General features: G+C 43.6%; 1 protein-coding gene across 1 annotated transcript in view; it reads left to right on the top strand.

Annotated features, from left to right (window-relative positions):
* Window positions 1–20,070, top strand: part of TXLNG (taxilin gamma) — a 347,757-nt gene that overhangs the window by 110,549 nt on the left and 217,138 nt on the right. Inside the window, exon 5 of the mRNA XM_069204538.1 lies at window positions 17,286–17,480. Within this exon, the coding sequence (XP_069060639.1) occupies window positions 17,286–17,480 (195 nt within the window). The remainder of the gene's footprint in view (window positions 1–17,285; window positions 17,481–20,070) is intronic.

The raw sequence follows: 20,070 nt of genomic DNA, 5'->3' as shown, positions 1-20,070 counted from the left end.
TCTCTGTCTCACCCTCCTTGGTAGAGGACACCAGGTCCCTCCTGGTCCTGGGCAGCACCATTTTCTGCTAACTGTGAGCTTTGCATGTGCCAAGGCTTAGTGACAAAATCCAGCGATGCAAACCAGACTGCAATCATCCATCCGGTGTGGGACATCATCTGCACCAACCAGGAACCCGCATCCATCTTCTTGGGTGCAGTACTGACTGTTCTTCTTCACCGGTGATTCTCCTTTTGCACCTTCATCTGGCTTAGCAGGGGCTCCTGTTCTCCCTGGACTCTTCAGTGCTTCTTGGACTTGGTCCCCTTCTTCCACAGGTCTTCAGGTCGAGGAATCCATTGTTGGTGTCTTGTAGTCTCTTTTTGTTCTTGCATAATCTTCTATCATGTGTTCTTGTGTCTTCTAGGAAAGTTACTGTGATTTACTCCTGCTTTCCTGGGCTCTGGGGTGGGTTCTATTACTTACCTTAGGTGTTTTCTTACACTCCCAGTGCCCCTCTGCACACTACACTTGCCTAGGTGGAAAACTGACTTTCGCATTCCACTATTTTAGTATATGATATGTGTTCCCCCAAGTCCATTTCTAACTATTGTGATTTTCATTATTTGCACTCTTTTCTAAGCTATTACTGCATTCAAGTATATATACACTATGTATATTATTTACCTCCTAAGGGAGTATAGTCTCTAAGGTATTTTTGGAAATGTGTGTCACCTAAATAAAGTATCTTTATTTTTGTAACACTGAGTATTTTCTTTCATGTGTGTGAGTACTGTGTGACTACAGTGGTATTGCATGAGCTTTGCATGTCTCCTAGTTAGGCCTTGGCTGCTCATCCACACTACCCCTAGAGAGCCTGGTTTCTAGACACTGTCTACATTTCACTAATAAGGGATAACTGGACCTGGAATAAGGTGTAAGTACCTTTAGATACCCACTACAAACCAGTCCATGTTCCTACAATTAGGATCCCTTTCAGGCACTGGGGACCCTGGTTGTGTTGTGGAGGCGGTCTGCTCAGCAGCTGATGCAGCATCTGACCTCCTGGGATACCCCTGCATACTTTTTAGCCCCGTCTCTCGCATACCAGCCCTCCCCGGTTACTCAGTCAAGCACCCTCTAAGGTGTCTGCCACACAGTTCGTTTCAGCGGCATCAAGTCCTCTCTAATTTTTTCTTCAACTCTGCCGACAAATGCACTACTTACTTTCTTGGCACCAGTCTCTCTCCAGGGACAATTCGATAAAAGTTTGTGTGCCGGGCAAAGCTGCAAGGCGGACTAAGCACTGCACCAACACAGCTTCTGTCTTGATGCTGGGGCTCAATAGTTTAAAAGATGAACAGCAGGCCATTTGCATGAATAAATTGGCTAGAGAAGCAAACACCAAAGAGGAAGGCCCCTGGGGTATCTGGCGCCCTCCGAAGTCAGACGCAACAAAATCAGTCCTACATAGTCCTTCAACACCAGAACTGTCTCCGGATATACTCGACATAGACGAGGATAGACAAGTTTTATGAATTCATAGCAACACCACAAAATAAAATTATGTCTGGAGTGTAGAAGCTTTTGAAACACTCGTCTCCAGTCACAGATCTGGGTTTCATCCCGTTATTTTGCTCGCCACATCACCCCAGTTTGGACCCAGCCACATGCAAATCAGTCTTGACCTTGTTCCCGATGGGAACAGTCCAGTCCGAACTGTCAGGCCAGGTCCTCCCTGGACCAGAAACATGTATACTGGGACCAGTTTCAGGGTGTCACCCCATCATCAGCAGGGCTAGCTTGAATCTGGTGGTGCAGCGAGCAAGGGGCTCGGGGGCAGGTGTTTGGTGTGAATAAGTGACCTAGGCAGTAGTAAAGGTGCAGCTTTTTGTCTTTCTTATGCCACTCTGGTATGTCGTTATGGTGATATAGCAGGCAGGATTGCCTCCGATCATCCATAGTTGCAGTTACCCTATTGCCTTGTCACGGCACTCATCTAGGGGTAGGTTGATTAAGGGGAGGGGAGGTGGGAACCCAAGGCTCGATGGGGAACTGCTCCAGAGGGAGCCTGTGGCAGCTGTGGCTCCTTCCGTGGCAGGGGCTGGGGTCAGTGCAGGTCAGAAAAATTCAGGTAGAAAAGTCCAGAAGTGTTTTTTTTCTCAAGAAATTGCCGTTGATGTGCTCATGTAGAGTTTTCTTGCCATGTGGAGCCCCTTGAGAATTGAAGGAAGGTAAATCAAGCATTTGAGTTCAGTAACCGTGAATTCTAGGTGTTTGAGGATTGATTGTATCTTGCAATGCTAATGGCATTAATAACCGGACCAAATTTAGGTCCATTTTGGCATGACTCAAGATATCTAAAGCTCAGATTATTTTTCTTCAAGAGACCTATTGCAAGGCCTCTGCAAACAACTAAGTGAACCTGTATTCATCTCATGCCCTTATTATGCATCCGCAAGTGCTGCAGGAAGGGGGATGCCAGACCTGACCTCAGGAGATCTTTTCTGTGAGGTGCAACAGGTGCTAAGAGATCCTAGGGGTAGGTGGATTCTGGTGAGCCTGAGGATCCACAATCAGCTCATTCACCTTATTAGTTATTATGGTCAATGACAATGCTTCCTCTCTTAGTGAAGTTTACAGTTTTATGCTACCACTTGAGGGACTTGTAGTTTTAGGAGGGGATTTCAACATCATCCAAGACATCAGACAGAATGGCTCACGTTTTAACAAGCAGGAAAATAAGTTGAGGTCACTATGCTTGTTAACTGTGCAGCGTTTTTATTTTAATGGACCCTTAGCAGGTCAACCGTATTCAAGAGAAAGAATATACTTGTTTCTCAAAACGCTGTAGCTTCACCTCTCAAAATGATTTATTTTTGATCTCCCATAAGCGGCGCAGAATTAGTTAATATATATTATCGAATCCCTTCTCTGACCATTCAGTACGGTATGCTTGTTAGAAAATCTATATAAGAAGGTTCAGGCCAAATTCATGATTAATTCAGAAATGGTGGGGTGTAGCACCATCAAAAAAGGCACAAGGCAAGGGTGCTTTATGCCACCCATTCTGTGTGCCCTATTTATTGAGCCTTTGGTTGCTGAATTATGTCCAGATTCGCAGACTAGGGCTCCAATCCAGGGTGCTCCCAAGATAGCTCTTCATAGATGATACGATTTTAACCTGAGGAGAATAATATTCTGAATGTGCTTGCCAAAAGTCTGGCATTTACAAATATTGCAAGCTATAAAAATTAACCACGCCAAATCTGAAGCTCTATTCTTCAGTAGTACCCCTGCCATTTTACCTGCTGAAATTAGATCTCATTACTCTACTACTCGTCCCATCAGGAACCTAGAAATCTATGTTCCACAAAACTTTTCTGATCTATTCAGGCTAAATTATACCACCACCCCCAACAAGTTGCGCGGGTTATTACTTGAATGGCACTACCTTCCCCTTTCTATTATAGGTTGTGCAGCTGTAATCAAGATGGCGATTCTTCCACTATTCAGGTTTATCTTTTCAAACATGATCAAAATTCCCCAATCCTCCTTCAATGAAATAGACTCAGTTACACCACATTTATCAGTAGGGGATGATATCCCGCACCAGTTTGATGACATTACAGTTAAACAATGAAGACGGAGGGTAAGCTCTCCCGCTCCTTAAGAGGTACTATCAAACAGTATTCTTCGACTGGCTTGTTCGTGCGGCAACTACGAGCAACTGTTAAGACTTGTAGCTCTTACCTCCAGCAGATGTTACGAGAGGCCGATATACGGCTTACTGCCCTTTTTAAAAAAAATACCAAACTCCCTAAACGCACTAGAGACATGCTACCTCACAAGTTGTTTTTCGATATGCAAAACTAAAAGATGAATTTCAGATTCCTCAATTTCATCCCCATATTCATTTGAGGAAATGCCTCTGGTTAGGAATACAGTTAGAGACAGCAGTCATAAAGAGGTGACAGATGGCAGGATTTTACACTCCGTGATTAAATGCTGACTAGGATGGGGAAGTCCTGGGAAAGCTGACTACTAATAATTTAGCCCTCTCCCCCAAATTTGTATTCTCCTATCTGCGCATCAGCCATTTTTAGGAAGCAATAAATCTTATTTGGTGACTGGTGTCACAGGAATAGGGAATTGGTACCCTTTATGATATCAGAAGTTACATGAAGTAGTGGTCCCAGCATTTTTGATCGGTGTGCGGGTGTTCACAGTATGCAAAATTGCCTTGATTTCATGGGCCTGGTATAATCAAATGATCCACAAAGCTATTTAAGGAGCATATTTGAAAAGGGTGGCTTTCTATTCCAAATAGCTGCTTGTAAGGAAATGCCTCCTTGGCATGGTTACCCCCTGACTTTTTGCCTTTGCTGATGCCAAGTTATGATTTGAAAGTGTGCTGGGACCCTGCTAACCAGGCCCCAGGACCAGTGTTCTTTCCCTAAATTGTACTTTTGTCTCCACAATTGGCACAACCCTGGCACTCATGTAAGTCCCTTGTAACTGGTACCCCTGGTACCAAGGGCCTTGATGCCAGGAAAGGTCTCTAATGGCTGCAGCATGTCTTATGCCACCCTAGGGACCCCTCACTCAGCACAGACACACTGCTTGCCAGCTTGTTTGTGCTGGTGGGGAGAAAATGACTAAGTCGACATGGCACTCCCCTCAGGGTGCCATGCCAACCTCACACTGCCTGTGGCATAGGTAAGTCCCCCCTCTAGCAGGCCTTACAACCCTAAGGCAGGGTGCACTATACCACAGGTGAGGGCATAGATGCATGAACACTATGCCCCTGCAGTGTCTAAGCAAAACCTTAGACGTAAGTGCAGGGTAGCCATAAGAGTATATGGTCTGGGAGTCTGTCAAACACGAACTCCACATCACCATAATGGCTAAACTGAAAACTGTGAAGTTTGGTATCAAACGTCTCAGCACAATAAATGCACACTGATGCCAGTGTGCACTTAATTGTAAAAATACACCCAGAGGGCATCTTAGAGATGCCCCCTGAAAACATACCCGACTTCCAGTGTGGGCTGACTAGTTTTGCCAGCCTGCCACACACCAGACATGTTGCTGGCCACATGGGGAGAGTGCCTTTGTCACTCTGTGGCCAGGAACAAAGCCTGTACTGGGTGGAGGTGCTTCTCACCTCCTCCTGCAGGAACTGTAACACTTGGCGGTGAGCCTTAAAGGCTCACCCCCTTTGTTACAGCGCCACAGGGCATCCCAGCTAGTGGAGATGCCCGCCCCTCCGGCCACTGCCCCCACTTTTGGCGGCAAGGCTGGAGGAGATAATGAGAAAAACAAGGAGTCGTCACTGGCCAGTCAGGACAGCCCCTAAGGTGTCCTGAGCTGAGGTGACTCTGAATTTTAGAAATCCTCCATCTTGCAGATGGAGGATTCCCCCAATAGGATTAGGGATGTGCCCTCCTCCCCACAGAGAGGAGGCACAAAGAGGGTGTAGCCACCCTCAGGGCTTGTAGCCATTGGCTACTATCCTCCCAGACCTAAACACACCCCTAAATTGAGTATTTAGGGTCACCCAGAACCGAGGAAGATAGATTCCTGCAACCTAAGAAGAAGGACTGCTGACCTGAAGCCCTGCAGAGAAGACGGAGACGACAACTGCTTTGGCCCCAACCCTACCGGCCTGTCTCCCCACTTCGAGAAACATGCACCAGCGACGCATCCCACAGGGTCGAGCGACCACTGAAGCCTCAGAGGACTACCCTGCATCTAAAAGGACCAAGAAGCTCCCGAGAACAGCGGCCCTGTTCAACAAACCTGCAACTTTGCAACAAAGAAGCAACTTTTAAAGACCACATGTTTCCCGCCGGAAGCGTGAGACTTTCCACTCTGCACCCAACGCCCTTGGCTCGACCTGCGGAAAACTAACACTCCAGGGAGGACTCCCCGGCGACTGCGAGCCCGTGAGTAGCCAGAGTTGACCCCCCTGAGCCCCCACAGCGACGCCTGCAGGAGAAATCCAGAGGCTCCCCCTGACCGCGACTGCCTGCTTCAAGGAACCCGACGCCTGGAAAACACACTGCACCCGCAGCCCCCAGGACCTGAAGGAACCAAACTCCAGTGCAGGAGCGACCCCCAGGCGACCCTCTGCCTAGCCCAGGTGGTGGCTACCCCGAGGAGCCCCCCGTGTCTGCCTACATCGTTGAAGAGACCCCCGGGTCTAACCATTGATTCCTATTGAAAACCCGACCCCTGTTTGCACCCTGCACCCGGCCGCCCCTGTGCCGCTGAGGGTGTACTTTCTGTGCCTGCTTGTGTCCCCCCCGGTGCCCTACAAAACCCCCCTGGTCTGCCCTCCGAAGTGGCGGGTACTTACCTGCTGGCAGACTGGAACTGGGGTACCATTATTTCCATTGAAGCCTATGTGTTTTGGGCACCACTTTGACCTCTGCACCTGACCGGCCCTGAGCTGCTGGTGTGGTAACTTTGGGGTTGCCTTGAACCCCCAACGGTGGGCTACCTTGGACCCAACTTTGAACCCTGTAAGTGTTTTACTTAACTGTGAACTTAACAATTACTTAACTCCCCCAGGAACTGTTGATTTTTGCACTGTGTCCACTTTTAAAATAGCTTATTGCCATTTTTGCCAAAACTGTACATGCTATTGTGATAATTCAAAGTTCCTAAGATACCTGAGTGAAATACCTTTCATTTAAAGTATTGTTTGTAAATCTTGAACCTGTGGTTCTTAAAAATAAACTAAGAAAATATATTTTTCTATATAAAAACCTATTGGCCTGGAATTGTCTTTGAGTGTGTGTTCCTCATTTATTGCCTGTGTGTGTACAACAAATGCTTAACACTACCCTCTGATAAGCCTACTGCTCGACCACACTACCACAAAATAGAGCATTAGAATTATCTCTTTTTGCCACTATCTTACCTCTAAGGGGAACCCTTGGACTCTGCGCACACTATTTCTTACTTTGAACTAGTACAGTGGTTCCCAACCTTTTGACTTCTCTGGACCCCCTCATTATCATTACTGGAGCCCAGGGACCCCCTCTGAATCTTTATTGGATTTCGGGGACCCCCCCACTGTGTCATTACCAATACCTGGGGACCTAATCTGTTAATATTATGTAATTTTCTAAGCAGTCACGGACCCCCTGTGGAGGCTTCACGGACCCCCAGGGGTCCGTGGACCACAGGTTGGGAACCACTGAACTAGTATATACAGAGCCAACTTCCTACAATGCTGTATTATACTCCCCATTGTTTGCAAAAAATGCTTCCCACCAACCCTGCAACATGTTAGGTGTGGTCAAGTGAAGGGCGACTGGTTACATATGTGTTTCACATGCCCAACTCTTTGCCCCTTTTGGCAAAAAATATTTGTTTATCAGCAATAAGCTGCAGGTCAGTACAATTGCAGAGCCCTATGGGGCCCTATTCAGCATGTGCCCTCCATGTATACAAATCACACTGCGCCAGAAGCAATTCCTTCTTATTGCCAAATCTCTAATCTTGCAAATGTGGAGATCCAATGAGGTACCTACCTTAAACCAGTGGTTGGGTAAAATGAAACGGGTGAAATTTTTTAAAGAGCTTTATGCACAAAGAACAGGTGCTATTAAAAAGAATTTGGAGAGATATGGCAAGGCTGGTTCGACTGAGTCGTCAGATCACGCTTTCAAGTTTTGCCTGTCATTTTAGCAATGTTATGTTTTAAATCATGTTTACAATTTTGTGACATTTCCCTTCGGTTGGGATTGTATATCTTTCTTCCTTTTACGGAACTCTGCTGGGTTTGTTTTAATTTTCATATATAAATGAACTCTTGACTCATGATGAATATTTTTAATCAACTACCTGATCATTAAAAAAATTACAGTAACATATAAACAACAAGTAGATCTGTATGTGAAAGTTGCCTTTCCTGTTCAGGGTCCTCAATCACAGGTTACTGAGTTAAATATTCTAGAGCTTTCACTTTGAAGCACACGTAAGTGGAAAACCACCTAGTCTCTTATTGAGCTGTACGACCTTTTGGAGCCTGCTACATTATGGAACAGAAATTTGCTTCAAAACCTGTCTTGTTTTTCTGGAGCACTGGAGTGAATCAGGCTTCCCAATTAAGTTTGATGGGCCGGTTTCGATATCCCTACCATGTATGCTGTGTTCTTGCTTCTTCAGGGTTTTAGTCCTCCTGTTCCTAAGACCAGTGCAGTTGCACTGGGTAGCTACAGAAGATCCAAAGCTCTTAGGTGGGTTTGCTGTGCTTGCTATAAAAGTCAGCCTTGTTATATAGTGGACTCCCTGAAGGAAAGGTGTATGGAAACTCCTTGTGCACGCTGATGTTAATTGAACAAGCCCATAGAGGACCAAAAGGCCCATATAGATCAAGAGCAGCTCTTTCAACAGAAAAAAAGTGTGATTGCATAGCTTACAGCTTTGGAATTTAGTCCTTGTGGAAGCAGCTTACAGAAGTATCCTTCATATCATTAGCAGGAAAAAGGTTTTTATATCTTGACTTTACACTTGAGGGTCCAGTTACTTTTATTGTTGGCCAAGTGAAAAAACAGACTAGTGAAAGTGCTCTGCCCTTGAAAAGTTTGAATGATTTTTCAGATGTTAACTAAAATACACGTCCTTTGGGGGTTTTCGAGCACCCTGTTAACAAATGATGCAAATAATTTGTTAAAGATCTTGCTCTTAATAGGATATCTGCCAGAGGTTTTTCCAAGTTTAACAACTTTTGGGTCATTTTATTCCAGAATTGGAACTACTGTGCTGGATTAACTGTGGTGGTTGTGTGACTGACAGAATAGTTTTTAGTTGGTGTGATTGTAAGAAACTGCTTATCAAGGTATCAGAATACATTTTGAGTGGGTAGTCTAGTAGGAGTTTGTGACAGGGATGAACTTCTTAGAGTGTAAACCAGTGTCCATGTCAGCTCTGGTGTTAGAGGTAAAACAGTTGGGGATTGCAGAAATAGGCACAGGCCATTTAATAGTTATTGTGATGGTGCATTGTGAGATTATACACTGACATAAAATAACAGATTATAGTTTGACTGCCCAATTATTGCAGATAGTGAACCACCCTCAGGAGTCCTCTGGTACAGGCATTACGTTACTGGAGATGTTGAAATTGGATTTGAGATACACCAAGTGTGGGAGCAATGATTTGGAATGCTAAAGGTATACAAATAGTGTTTGAAGATATGTAGTTTACATGAACTCTACATAAGGGATAATTATCACAAATGCAGGAGATGTTCTTGCCACCAGCTGATGAGGGCATACTGAAGAGGAATGGAAAAGCTAGCCGTAGAGATGATGCATAAATGAATGTGTTCACACACTGACATGAGGGCAGCCGCTTGGGCCTAAAAGGGAAAGGAGTTGTACTTGATGAATATCTGTGACTTAACATGCTGAAGGTGAGAGATAAGACTGCACTTCAGAGCTCTGTAAATGTTATTGCCACCTACTGACATTTTGGGCAGGTAGATGTAATACTTTTCTAAATATGACTAGATAATCATTTCGTCCAGGTTTATCTGGGGAATAGTCGCCTGACTATTAATTTAATTGTTGACAGATGGTGATCTGTATGTTCAGTGGAGGTGGCACCTTTTCCTAAATGAGTTCTCCTTTGAAACTTCAAACAAATAAGTCATTACCTTACCTCAGAAAATTAATTCTTATCCTGTTGTTAGGTTATGTGTGTTGTTTTACCAGCACAACCTCAAGCATAGGAGAAAAAATACTAATTTGGCCATGGAAAAATCATTGAAAATACGTTTTTTTAAGGCATGTGAATACTGTGGGGAAAATGAGTCTTTACAGATGACCCTCACAAAATGTGGATGCATTTATTTTACCTAGATCACAAGGCAAAATTTGCTGGGTGCTTTTAACAAAAATCCTCCATGATACTGAAGGAACACTCTTGAGGGGGCCACACAAATATTATGGCTGCTGACAGCCTTCAGGGAACAAGTCTGGATCAAGTTTTTATCTATCCAGAGAGAAAATGGGTGACAAACCATCCAGCAGAGACCACTGAGGCTTCAAAATCTAAGATTTCTTCATAAGACTTTTCCTCCTATTACAGCCCCAGGAAACACTACACAAAAAGACTCACAAGAAATAAGTCTTCTCCTGATGAGGAGCAAAGGAAAAGGAAGTCCCCTCCAGCTAAGCCTCTGCCTAAATCTCCTCAGATAAAAAAGGTGACATTCGCGCCACGGTTTATGCTCTCATTGGCAGTACTGTCTACACCCTCACTCTGACTGTTCGTCTATGGTGGCTTATACTATAGGTAAGAAAAATACCAAGCAGTTCCCTATTTCCTCATTGATGATTGTACCTTGCAGTACGAGCTGGTCAATGATAATCTGATTGTCTAACCAGCCCATTTGTTGGCTTGAGTTCTGTTGATGACCGCACACCAAAGCCTGTCAGTGAAGACCTAGTCAACAATGAATCAATTGAAGCGCCTGTTGATCGGAAACTACAAACCCCAAAAAGACAAGGAGGTTACTGAACTTTTTCTATCAAAATATCACTCAACCCTCCTCCTCCGAAGATCTTGGAAATGCAAACAGAAGAGGACTCTTATAACAGTGATCCCTTTGGGGCTACATTACCCAGGGCAGGTAAAAATAAAGTATCACAAAATAGGGGAAAGAGTAGGGGTACCCGCCACAGCAAGAACTAGACTCTTATCCCCTGAACTACCCGTGCTAGAGGCAAGAGGAATGGATAGTAGAGTTTCCATTCTGTGATCGTCTTAATGACCCATACGTGGATCTCCAATGAGGTCTATAGAGAACGACCTATGATGAAAGTACCTGTTTACCTCCTAAAAGACCTGCGCTGTTTGATGGCAGACTATTATACACGATTAGTTCAGTGAGAGATCCTTCAGATCTGAGGCTTGGTAAGCATGTGGATGATCCGCTCCAGACCATTAAAGCAGATGCCGATAGAGCCAAATCGCTTGGAACATTGCCCTTACATGGAAGTGGCTGAGGGGGCGGGGTACAGGAAGAATACTGCCTATGCTGCTCATATCCACTTTATCTGCCTTAATTGTACTATCAGTATTACTGATTTCAGCAAGAAAAATCACAGACCACCTCCAGAAAACTGATGAGTTTCAGACACTAGCTACCTATTTTGCCAGAGGCTCTGGTGCCATAGGTGATGGAATTTCCGCTTTCTGCGATAAGTTAAGACCAAGAAGGTCTTTGATGTACTTCGATTTGGGCACACTAGAATTTAAGCACCCACCAACAATGGCTTTGCCCAAGGTCATACTCTGACATCTTTGTCAGTTGAAATTAGAGATTCTCATCATGCTTCCTCCTTACTGTGCGGCAGTGTGGAGGAACAGACACTTTTAGCACACACCACCTCCTGGAGGCTGTGACGGACAGAGATACTGCAGTGGAACAAATAGATCTGCACCGTAAGTTTGCAAAACGTGAACCATTCGGTCTCATCCCGCTTTCCACGTTGGGCTTAGGTATACAAGTTCTCAGTACTGATTCAAGCATATGATTATGAAAACTCCAGTCCTGGAGAGGACAAAATGTACTCGTTTCTAATTATGGTTTTCCGGCATTGGTATCTTTCATAGATTCACTTGCAGCCCATATTCCTCCCTGAATAAAAGCTCACCCGGATTGCTTAGTTGTTATGGTAATACTTTATGCACTCAAAATCTGAGGTGAGTTGGTTCTGGAAAAGGATGAGATTAAGTTCACTCTCAACACATTGGCTGAAGTTTGGGTCTTTTCCAATGAGATGAATGTGCTACTGTTATAGTGAGCCAGCAATTTGGAAGCTCCTCAGTGGGTCCAGGTCCGGATGATGATTACAGTTTCCAAAAATGTTATTGATGCAGCCATTGCTCTTACTGCAGTTATTTGCTGCAAGCAGCTATTTCGAGTTCCAGGGTAAAAATGTCACTGCAAAACTGTTAGCTCCTTTAATTTGGAGAGGCCTACAACCAACTGATATGCATAAAATGCAGTAGGTCCCTCCATTTCGATTTCATTTACACCATAGTCTTACCTTGCTATTTTTCATATATGACCATTGCAGCAACTATATGCACAAGGTAAATTATGTATTTGAAGACCACACTGAAGTAAGAGGTATAGCTTGATAACCACTAGAGGGACAAAGAAATACTTTCAACAAAAATATAAGGATCTGGAAGAGGTATTTTAGAAATAAGGCTGAAGGAATGAAAGAAATGGATGAAACAAAGCACACCTTTCCATTGACTTAATTTTATGATTATTAGTAACCCTTCAGCAGTTAAAATATCTACTAAAAAGGAGTGGGTTCAAAACATTACCAGACATTTGAAAAACCGCAAAAGTACTATTCATTATTAGTGATGAACCATCTTGCCCTCTTTGTGGTATGTCAACATGAAAATAACTCCAGACCACGTGCAACAAATATATCCAATCTTTAAAAAGAATTTAATGAGACAAAGTTCATATTACACTGGACTCTTTTAGGAGCCTCGGCATCCTTTTACATATAAGTCTCACAGGTCTCGTTTTTGTCATATAAAAAAAAAAAAAAAAAAAAACACTGCAGCTAAGGATTTCCAGCGCAAGCCCTGTGTGCGCCAAATCTGATAGCTGGAGCACATCATTAATATCTTCTATAAATTCATAAACAGTCCCTCGCTTTTCTTGACAGCACCAAGAGAATGAAAGCAGAGTTACTTATTAGAACTTTAATACCGAGTAGACTGTCTAAATTGCCTGATTGACCCAAATACCGGTTTGACACTTTGTCGGGTAGTAGATATTCTTGGTGCTTTGCGGATGCTGGCAGGATTGTGCTGTTGGACCAAGGAAATGCAGAAAGTGGGCAGTCCATGTAACACGTGTTGCCTGTTGTCCGGATATACTACTGTGACTCAGTGTGATGTCACTTAATTACTTTTTAGGATTTGACTATCTGCTTAGTGATGTTGAGCAGTTAAGTCTCAATCTTGGAGCGTGGAGCTGCTCAGATCGTAAAGATTAGAATTACACACTGTGGGCATTGTAGGGGATACTGGATGAATGTGCTGAGTGCGCTGGAAGTAGTGGTCGAACTCCAGTTGCTGCGGTCCCCCAGGTTTGCTCTCCGGGGTATGTCAAGGAGATTCCCCCTGAACACAGGAAATTGGTGGGGCTGATTTTGGTGTTGGTGAAGCGCAGAGTGGCAATGTGTGGGGTAGGAGTCAGACACCCTGTTGTCAGGGTTGGTTGCGTGATGCTGCGAATTGCCAGGAAGAACTAGTGGCCTACTGGGAATTGATGCCACCTAACTCTCTGCCACGAGATATATGGACTCCCCTGCTGGTCTACCTTGAATCTTGGCTGTAGTGATGTACGAAGGCTGTAGGCGTATAAAATTAAATGTGACCGTGTTGCCCCACTCCCCTCACCGTTGAGCCAAGTTAACGCTTTACCCTGTCAGGCAGGTTGCTACAGATGCGAGGACTTCCTCTTCCCTTCCCTTTTCTTCTCTTACTACTTCTTCGGATATTCTTCCTTTTTCACTGTTTCCTGGTGCAGATGGTGGCATGCACAACTGGGCTACTTGCCTCCTCTCTACTTATATTTCGTCTACATGAATACATACTAGATGTGAAATCACAAAATATGAACTGGATGGATATCTGTAATGTTTGGACTTGAGCTGTGTTTATCGTAATTTGCTCATTGGGCGTTCTGCCTGAAGTGCTGGGGCTGTTTTGTTATGTTCTACTTCACCTTAATAAAAGCAATAAAATAAAAAAAAAATACAGTGTCCAGGTAGTGCAGAACTTTGATGTCAATTCTTGGATTTGAATTGGAAAATAAAGGTTCAATTAGTAAAAGCATAATTTAAAGCAATACAATAAGTTTAATTTCAGTTAAAGTGGGCAGTTGGTCTCCCCTGGAAATACAGGGTGATCCTACAGGCTTTAACCCTGTCTGCAGATGCTAAGCTAGGCGTAACAGCATTAACTCAGAGGTGCCTTGTCTGCCCTGCAAAAAAATTCTGTTGTGTCAGCAGTTTGGAAGAGTCTTACTACCTTTTGGTTAAAAAATGCTTAGTCACTGCTGATTTCTTTGCAGTCGCATTAGTTCAACATGCATATAGCCACAGCTCACTTGGCAGCAGTGTTGCAGGAATCATGCAGGCATGATTGAGGCTACCAACATGGTCCTGTGGCAGTCCTGCTGACTCAAACTTCAGAGGTGTTGGTGAGAATGTTTGGGTTGGGGCTGATGGGACAAGGGGAGTAGTCACTTCACTGCCTGTGTATTGTGTAAGCAAGTCCATGATGTTGGATGTGATCTTTGTGGTGAGCTTTGCATCCTCCAAGGAACTACATTGTAATTGCACTGAGAACCATGTAAAGACGAATCATGAACAGCGCCCCAGTTGTCATAGAATAGTGTCTTGGGCAAGCCATCTGCAATAGAGGATTCCTGTTTCCATACCTTGAGACCTTCTGTTACACTCCTTTCAGTGGGGACAGCAAAGAAGGCAAGGACACACCGGGCCCTCGGAATCAGCGTTCCCAGGCTTTAATGACTCGCAGCGAGGTTAAAAAAAAGTCTCTCATTCCCACGGAGTGACATAATAGGCTCTTTCAAGCAGCAGGAACGGTGAGGACACACCAAAGGACTTTAATAGTGTCCTTGGCACTAAAGTAACCCTAAATTGTGCAGCGCACAATGCACCTGGTCCTAGGCTTGGCGAGTCGGAGGCTGCACAAGCCCATTCTCTTGAGTGCCTTGACTACAATTTAGGCACCTTCATCTCCACCAGCAATCCTCCCACAAAGTATCTGATACATCACGTTGTAGATTGGCTAGAGCCTGCAAGCCTGTCCAGGACCCTACGTTTAGCCCCAAAGAGTAAAGGGCTATAGATGCCCATACAGTAAAGGGGACTCAAATGAGTAGCACTGATAACCTGCATAATAGCTGAGTACTGCAATTGCCCACGCAATCTGCTGCACCGTATGTAATGATATTGACCAGTGTGCTTCTTGAAAACATAATCAGAAAAATATTTTGTGCAATTAATAAGACGATACACTGGTCATACATAACATTGGGAGGGCGACAATTGAATTAGACAAAGAGTGGATGGTGAGAAGTGTGTATAACTTGACAATTCAAATAAATCTGTGACTGGGCATCATATTGTAACTTAATTTAGGAGTCCACAATTATTGGGTGAATTATTTCATTCTATAAACCAAGGATGTGTGCTCTGTTTTGAAGATAGAAGCTGTATTGTTAGGCTTATGGTACAGAGCCCATGTCCTTCTCTTCTGTGGCCAAATATAAAGGAAGTAGACCTAGCGCAAGTGTTTGTTTTGTGCCAATATGTTTCCCTGTCGAAACAGATTTGGACCATGTGAGTCTTCAGAAGACATTGATTGACTACAGCGTTGTCTTAAATCGTTTATTACGTCTGTTTAAGTAGATAAAAAAAACTTTTTCTGTCAAAAATCGTTATTTGGAGAAAGCTTTCACATTCTCATTTATAAGTTACAATCAATAATTCTAAAATATGGAACAATTAGTTAAAATCCAGAAGATTATTCGAATAATTTAGAAATTTCTGTAAGTGTTCAACCTCGGTGCTTCCTTGGGAAATAATCCTTTGAAAGCTAAGATGTCCATTTACAAAAGGTAGTGTATTTCTACAATTACATATGTTGCTGGAGTAAGTATGTTTGCCAACACCACATTCTTACAAGTATGACAACATATATTTTTCACATGTGTTTATTATCTTTCTTAAAGTACTGCCCATTTTTAAAACAGAGAATCTGGACATTGGAATGGAGAAACTGGACTAAGGTGCCTGGGGGATTAAATCAGGCGGGCTACCCGTTTGGCATAAGTTTATTCATGTTTTTTTTTTTTTTTTTTTAAACTCCGTGACATCGCAGAACCATTTTTCTATTTGATGACTTCGGAGCCTTGCACAGATTCAGCTGATTAAAACCCGTTAACCTGTATGCCTTGATCAGGGCAACTCAGTCTGTATGAGAGACTATGGACTATCATGAGGACAAGCAAGCTCTGGTTTAAAAACACATTTTTAGCATCCTAAATATTTGTTCATGGAGTCTGCAGAATTAGTCAGACTCACTTTGAGGTTTTTCCATGATTGTAAAAACCCTCATGGGCATAAACTTTCACTTAAAATTTGTGCACAACGTTTATGCTTATAATTTGTGGACAAGTTTTAGAGTTGGCATAATGGAACACAGGTTATATTTTTCCAGGAGATGATCCTTCTGCGCCGTGGCCTTTATATGCATTTGTATCTGTAGCTCAGATCAAACTATAATGCACTTTTTGTGAATGCTTAGAAATCTCCACGTATATCTTAAACGACTTTTGAAATAGGAGACGTTAAGATAAAGACTATTTTATTTATTCGATGCTTCTTACCCTAATGCTAGCCCTGATGTGGCTTTAAAAAAAAAAAAGTTGTTGAAATCAGAATAGCCATTGATTAAGATCTGTTTACAGGATTTCTGAAGTTTTCGTTTATTTTTATGATGCATACTTTACTAGACTATATTTGTATGTATGTGTTATTGTAAGTCTGAAATAAACTTATTATGATGATATATAACCACTTAACCAGTGGTAAAATAATGGTAAAAGGTGTGGAGCCATCTCCAGCTCAATTACAGGTGCTTTAATAGGGAGACACTCGTAAGAGTTTTTTAGGTCACTTGCCCGGGAACTCTAGATACGAGTCCCATGATGAGGAAACTCCCTGCTTACATCTGGAATGATTCACTCGGGAGCAAGATGTTATACTAATGTTAGAAACTTTCAGCACACCTGCTGCAGTGCAGTATTTTGCGATTTCTAGGGCTTTGTGCCTGTAAATACTTTCCTTTCATGCTCTAATTGGGATGTATATAGCGCTTGGTCAGCAGTAAGTTCCATGTGCTTTTGAATGCTTTTTTACATTTTCCGTTAAGTTCTTTTCACATGTTTGTTGTAATAGAGGTTCATTTAAAATAATTTGCCATTAGTGAGATTTATTAAAAAAAAAGAATCAGAGAATTGTTTCTCTGAAAATATTTTCATGCATCCCAGATTGAACGTAGTCAAGATCTTGTAAGTTTAAGAAAGATAATTGTGATGGAGAACTGACGTTCAGGGTGAAAGTAACTTTATGCATATTCTTTGTGCATTAAAGTGGCATTTTGTGTTGCTGTTACCTTGAATTACTTAACTCTTAATTGCTTTTATTTCAAAGGAAGAAAATCTACAGCAAGCACGTGATGATGAAGAGCGACGAAAAGAGGCTAGTGCGCATTTCCAGATGACCTTAAATGAGATAAAAACTCAAATGGAACAGCACGATGTGTACAATGCTAAACTGCGTCAAGAAAACATTGAGTTGGGTGAAAAGCTAAAAAAACTGATTGAGCAGTATTCGTTGCGTGAAGAGGTAAGACCTATACAATATTTTTATGTAAATTAGCATACTAGTGAGAACAGATACAGGTCAATGCGAAGAGACAAATGGCAGAAATGGTTTCAGAAGTCCTCAGACCTTGCTTACACACACCGTTAGTATTCGTTCAGCATTAAGAACTTCGTAGATCAAAACATTTTTCGGATTCATACTCCTAGCTGTAGATTCCTCGTCTTAGTCTATCCCCTAACAACCATACTACACCCAGAGATGTGGTAGCAGTGATTCTGCGTGGCACTAGGTGGAGTCTTGCAGCTCCACTTTGGCTCCGAATTCTCCAGAAGTGATGAAGCTGATGTCTGTTACTTTCTTTCTGACATGGATTCGGAGTTCCGCTTCTGACTTAGTCGTTTTTTTCACAACTCCTCCAAAAATTGCATGGGTTCGGGATATGGCTCGAAATTAGTGTGACAAATGCATTTAGTGGCATTTCAAAAATGAGCAGAAGTTGTATGTTGCCAAACATAAGAGGTAGCCACAGCCTTTGCGCAGATCTTGCTCACAGACACTGGCCCAGTGTGGTTCCAGTCATTAGGCCATTATCTGACCTCTCCACTTCTTCTTAAAGTCCCTCTGATTAGTCCCAAGTGCAGTGATAAAACAGAGAAGCAGGACTTGAAACCATCCTGCCACTCAGAAAAGGTGAGAGGACGTCAAGATGTCAGTCACACTCAAGGTCACCGGCAATAGACTATTTTCCTCAGTTGATCCAAGTGTACCCTGATTTTCCCAGTCCATTGTCGACACCACACATGTAGAGGCCTTCAGATAGTCCATGCTGCTAATTTTAAATATGCTTCTGGCTTTGACTGGTGCACTTTTGGGGTCCAGTACTGCACGGGCCTCCAGTCAGTTTACTGCTGGCTGGTCTGTCCCTGGAACTGTCTGTTCCCTCAGGGCCCACTACCAGGCCAGTCCCGGCTCCTTACAGACTTCCACGCTGGCCCAAGATCCATTATGGTTAGGGCCACGTTTGCTCGGGGATGATCCACTGCGGACACCGATGTCAGATCCTGAACCGATGTCAGATTCTGAACCAACGTCAGATTCTGAACCAACGTCAGATTCTGAACCAACGTCAGCTCAAGCCGAATTGGTATTGGGCTGTGAGATTGAAAAAGCACAACCTGATTCTAACCCCTTTACTCAATCCTTATTACAGCTATCAGCAGAGGCTTCATTATATTTTTGGCTCTGATACTGATGTCGAGCCAGAGCAAGGTGCACCCCAGGATATTGGTGATGGTGAGGGGGATGGCTTGTTCCCTCGTCACTCTGATGCTTTATAACTTTATTTACAGAAAGGCAGTGGGCCTGATACTTCTGCTGAGACAAAGCTTGCTCACCACATGGGCCATCAGCGGAGGAAAGTAACTAATTTGCTGTGGTGGGTGTGAGGGCTGACATGGTACCAGAATAACATCTGCCCTCTGTTGATACGAGCTAATGTTTTGACAGAAATATGTTTAGCCTGGGCCTGCAGTCTATGAGCCTTTGCTTCCATTTAATGATGCCCTCACAAATGCCCTCATGACTACTCGGTTGAAACAATGTTCTTACTTGCCCAAATGTCCCAGACTGATGCCTAGTGATCCAGGCTTTCTCACCAAGCGCCATACTCCACAGAGTCTTATTCTATGGGCCTTGACAAGTCAGGTGAACTCTAATTCATTCCCCATCAATCCTTTGCTAAAAAATACAAAATAATTGGTGAATACGGCAAACACATATTTTCCTCTATCAGCTTGGCACTGCATTCTTAAACGCAGCCTGTTTGTTGGCCTGATACACATCCTTTGGGAGATGGCTAACTAGATCTTGTTGATGGTCCTGGAGGATCTAAGAGGTTGCTTTGACTCGGGCGATACAGGACAGCCAGTATGTGGCCAAGTATGTTGTCCGCGCCAGTTTGGATACAACTAACTGCATTGGCAGGGCAGCCTGAACTAGTGCAGTCCTTGAGGGGCACACCTGGATAAAGTCCACCAAATTATCTGGTGATATTCAGGCTTCGCTAATGGTAAAAAAAAAATTATTGGCCTCTCCTCCTTGTGGAAAAAGAAGACTCCACTTTGGAACACTTTAAAGATAGCATAGCTTACAGTGCTCTCTTTAAGGCTCATTAACCCTGCATAGAAATTTCTGCACAACTGAACAGGTGGGAAAATTGGCTGTACAGGAGGCGTGTTGCATTTTCAGGCTGGACACACCCCTAGGGTGACCACACTGAAGTGAACACAGTCTTACTAATTCAGTCATCTTGTGTGTGGTGGAATTAGGAATTCGGGGCCAAGGTGATGCCCGCTCCCCAAAGGAAGTGGTCATCTGGGGGGTGTAATAACCTCAGGGATAGGTAGCCCATTGGCTACTACCCTGCACTCCCCTTATCACCCCCTAGATTGAGTGTTTAGGGGACCCTCTATTACCAGGACCTCCGCTCTGTGCTGGAAACCGTAAAAAGGAGTGGACAAGAAGCCTGCTGACCTGAGAACCGAGGAGCGTGAATGGACTTGACACCAACAGTGCCTGCCTGCTGCACCCGACCCTTGTGAAGCAACCAACC

Source organism: Pleurodeles waltl, chromosome 8, assembly GCF_031143425.1.
Source record: "Pleurodeles waltl isolate 20211129_DDA chromosome 8, aPleWal1.hap1.20221129, whole genome shotgun sequence".
In the NCBI taxonomy this organism is placed as follows: Eukaryota; Metazoa; Chordata; class Amphibia; order Caudata; family Salamandridae; genus Pleurodeles; species Pleurodeles waltl.
Note: the sequence above shows the minus strand (reverse complement) of the source record. Positions and strands in the feature narration are given on the sequence as shown.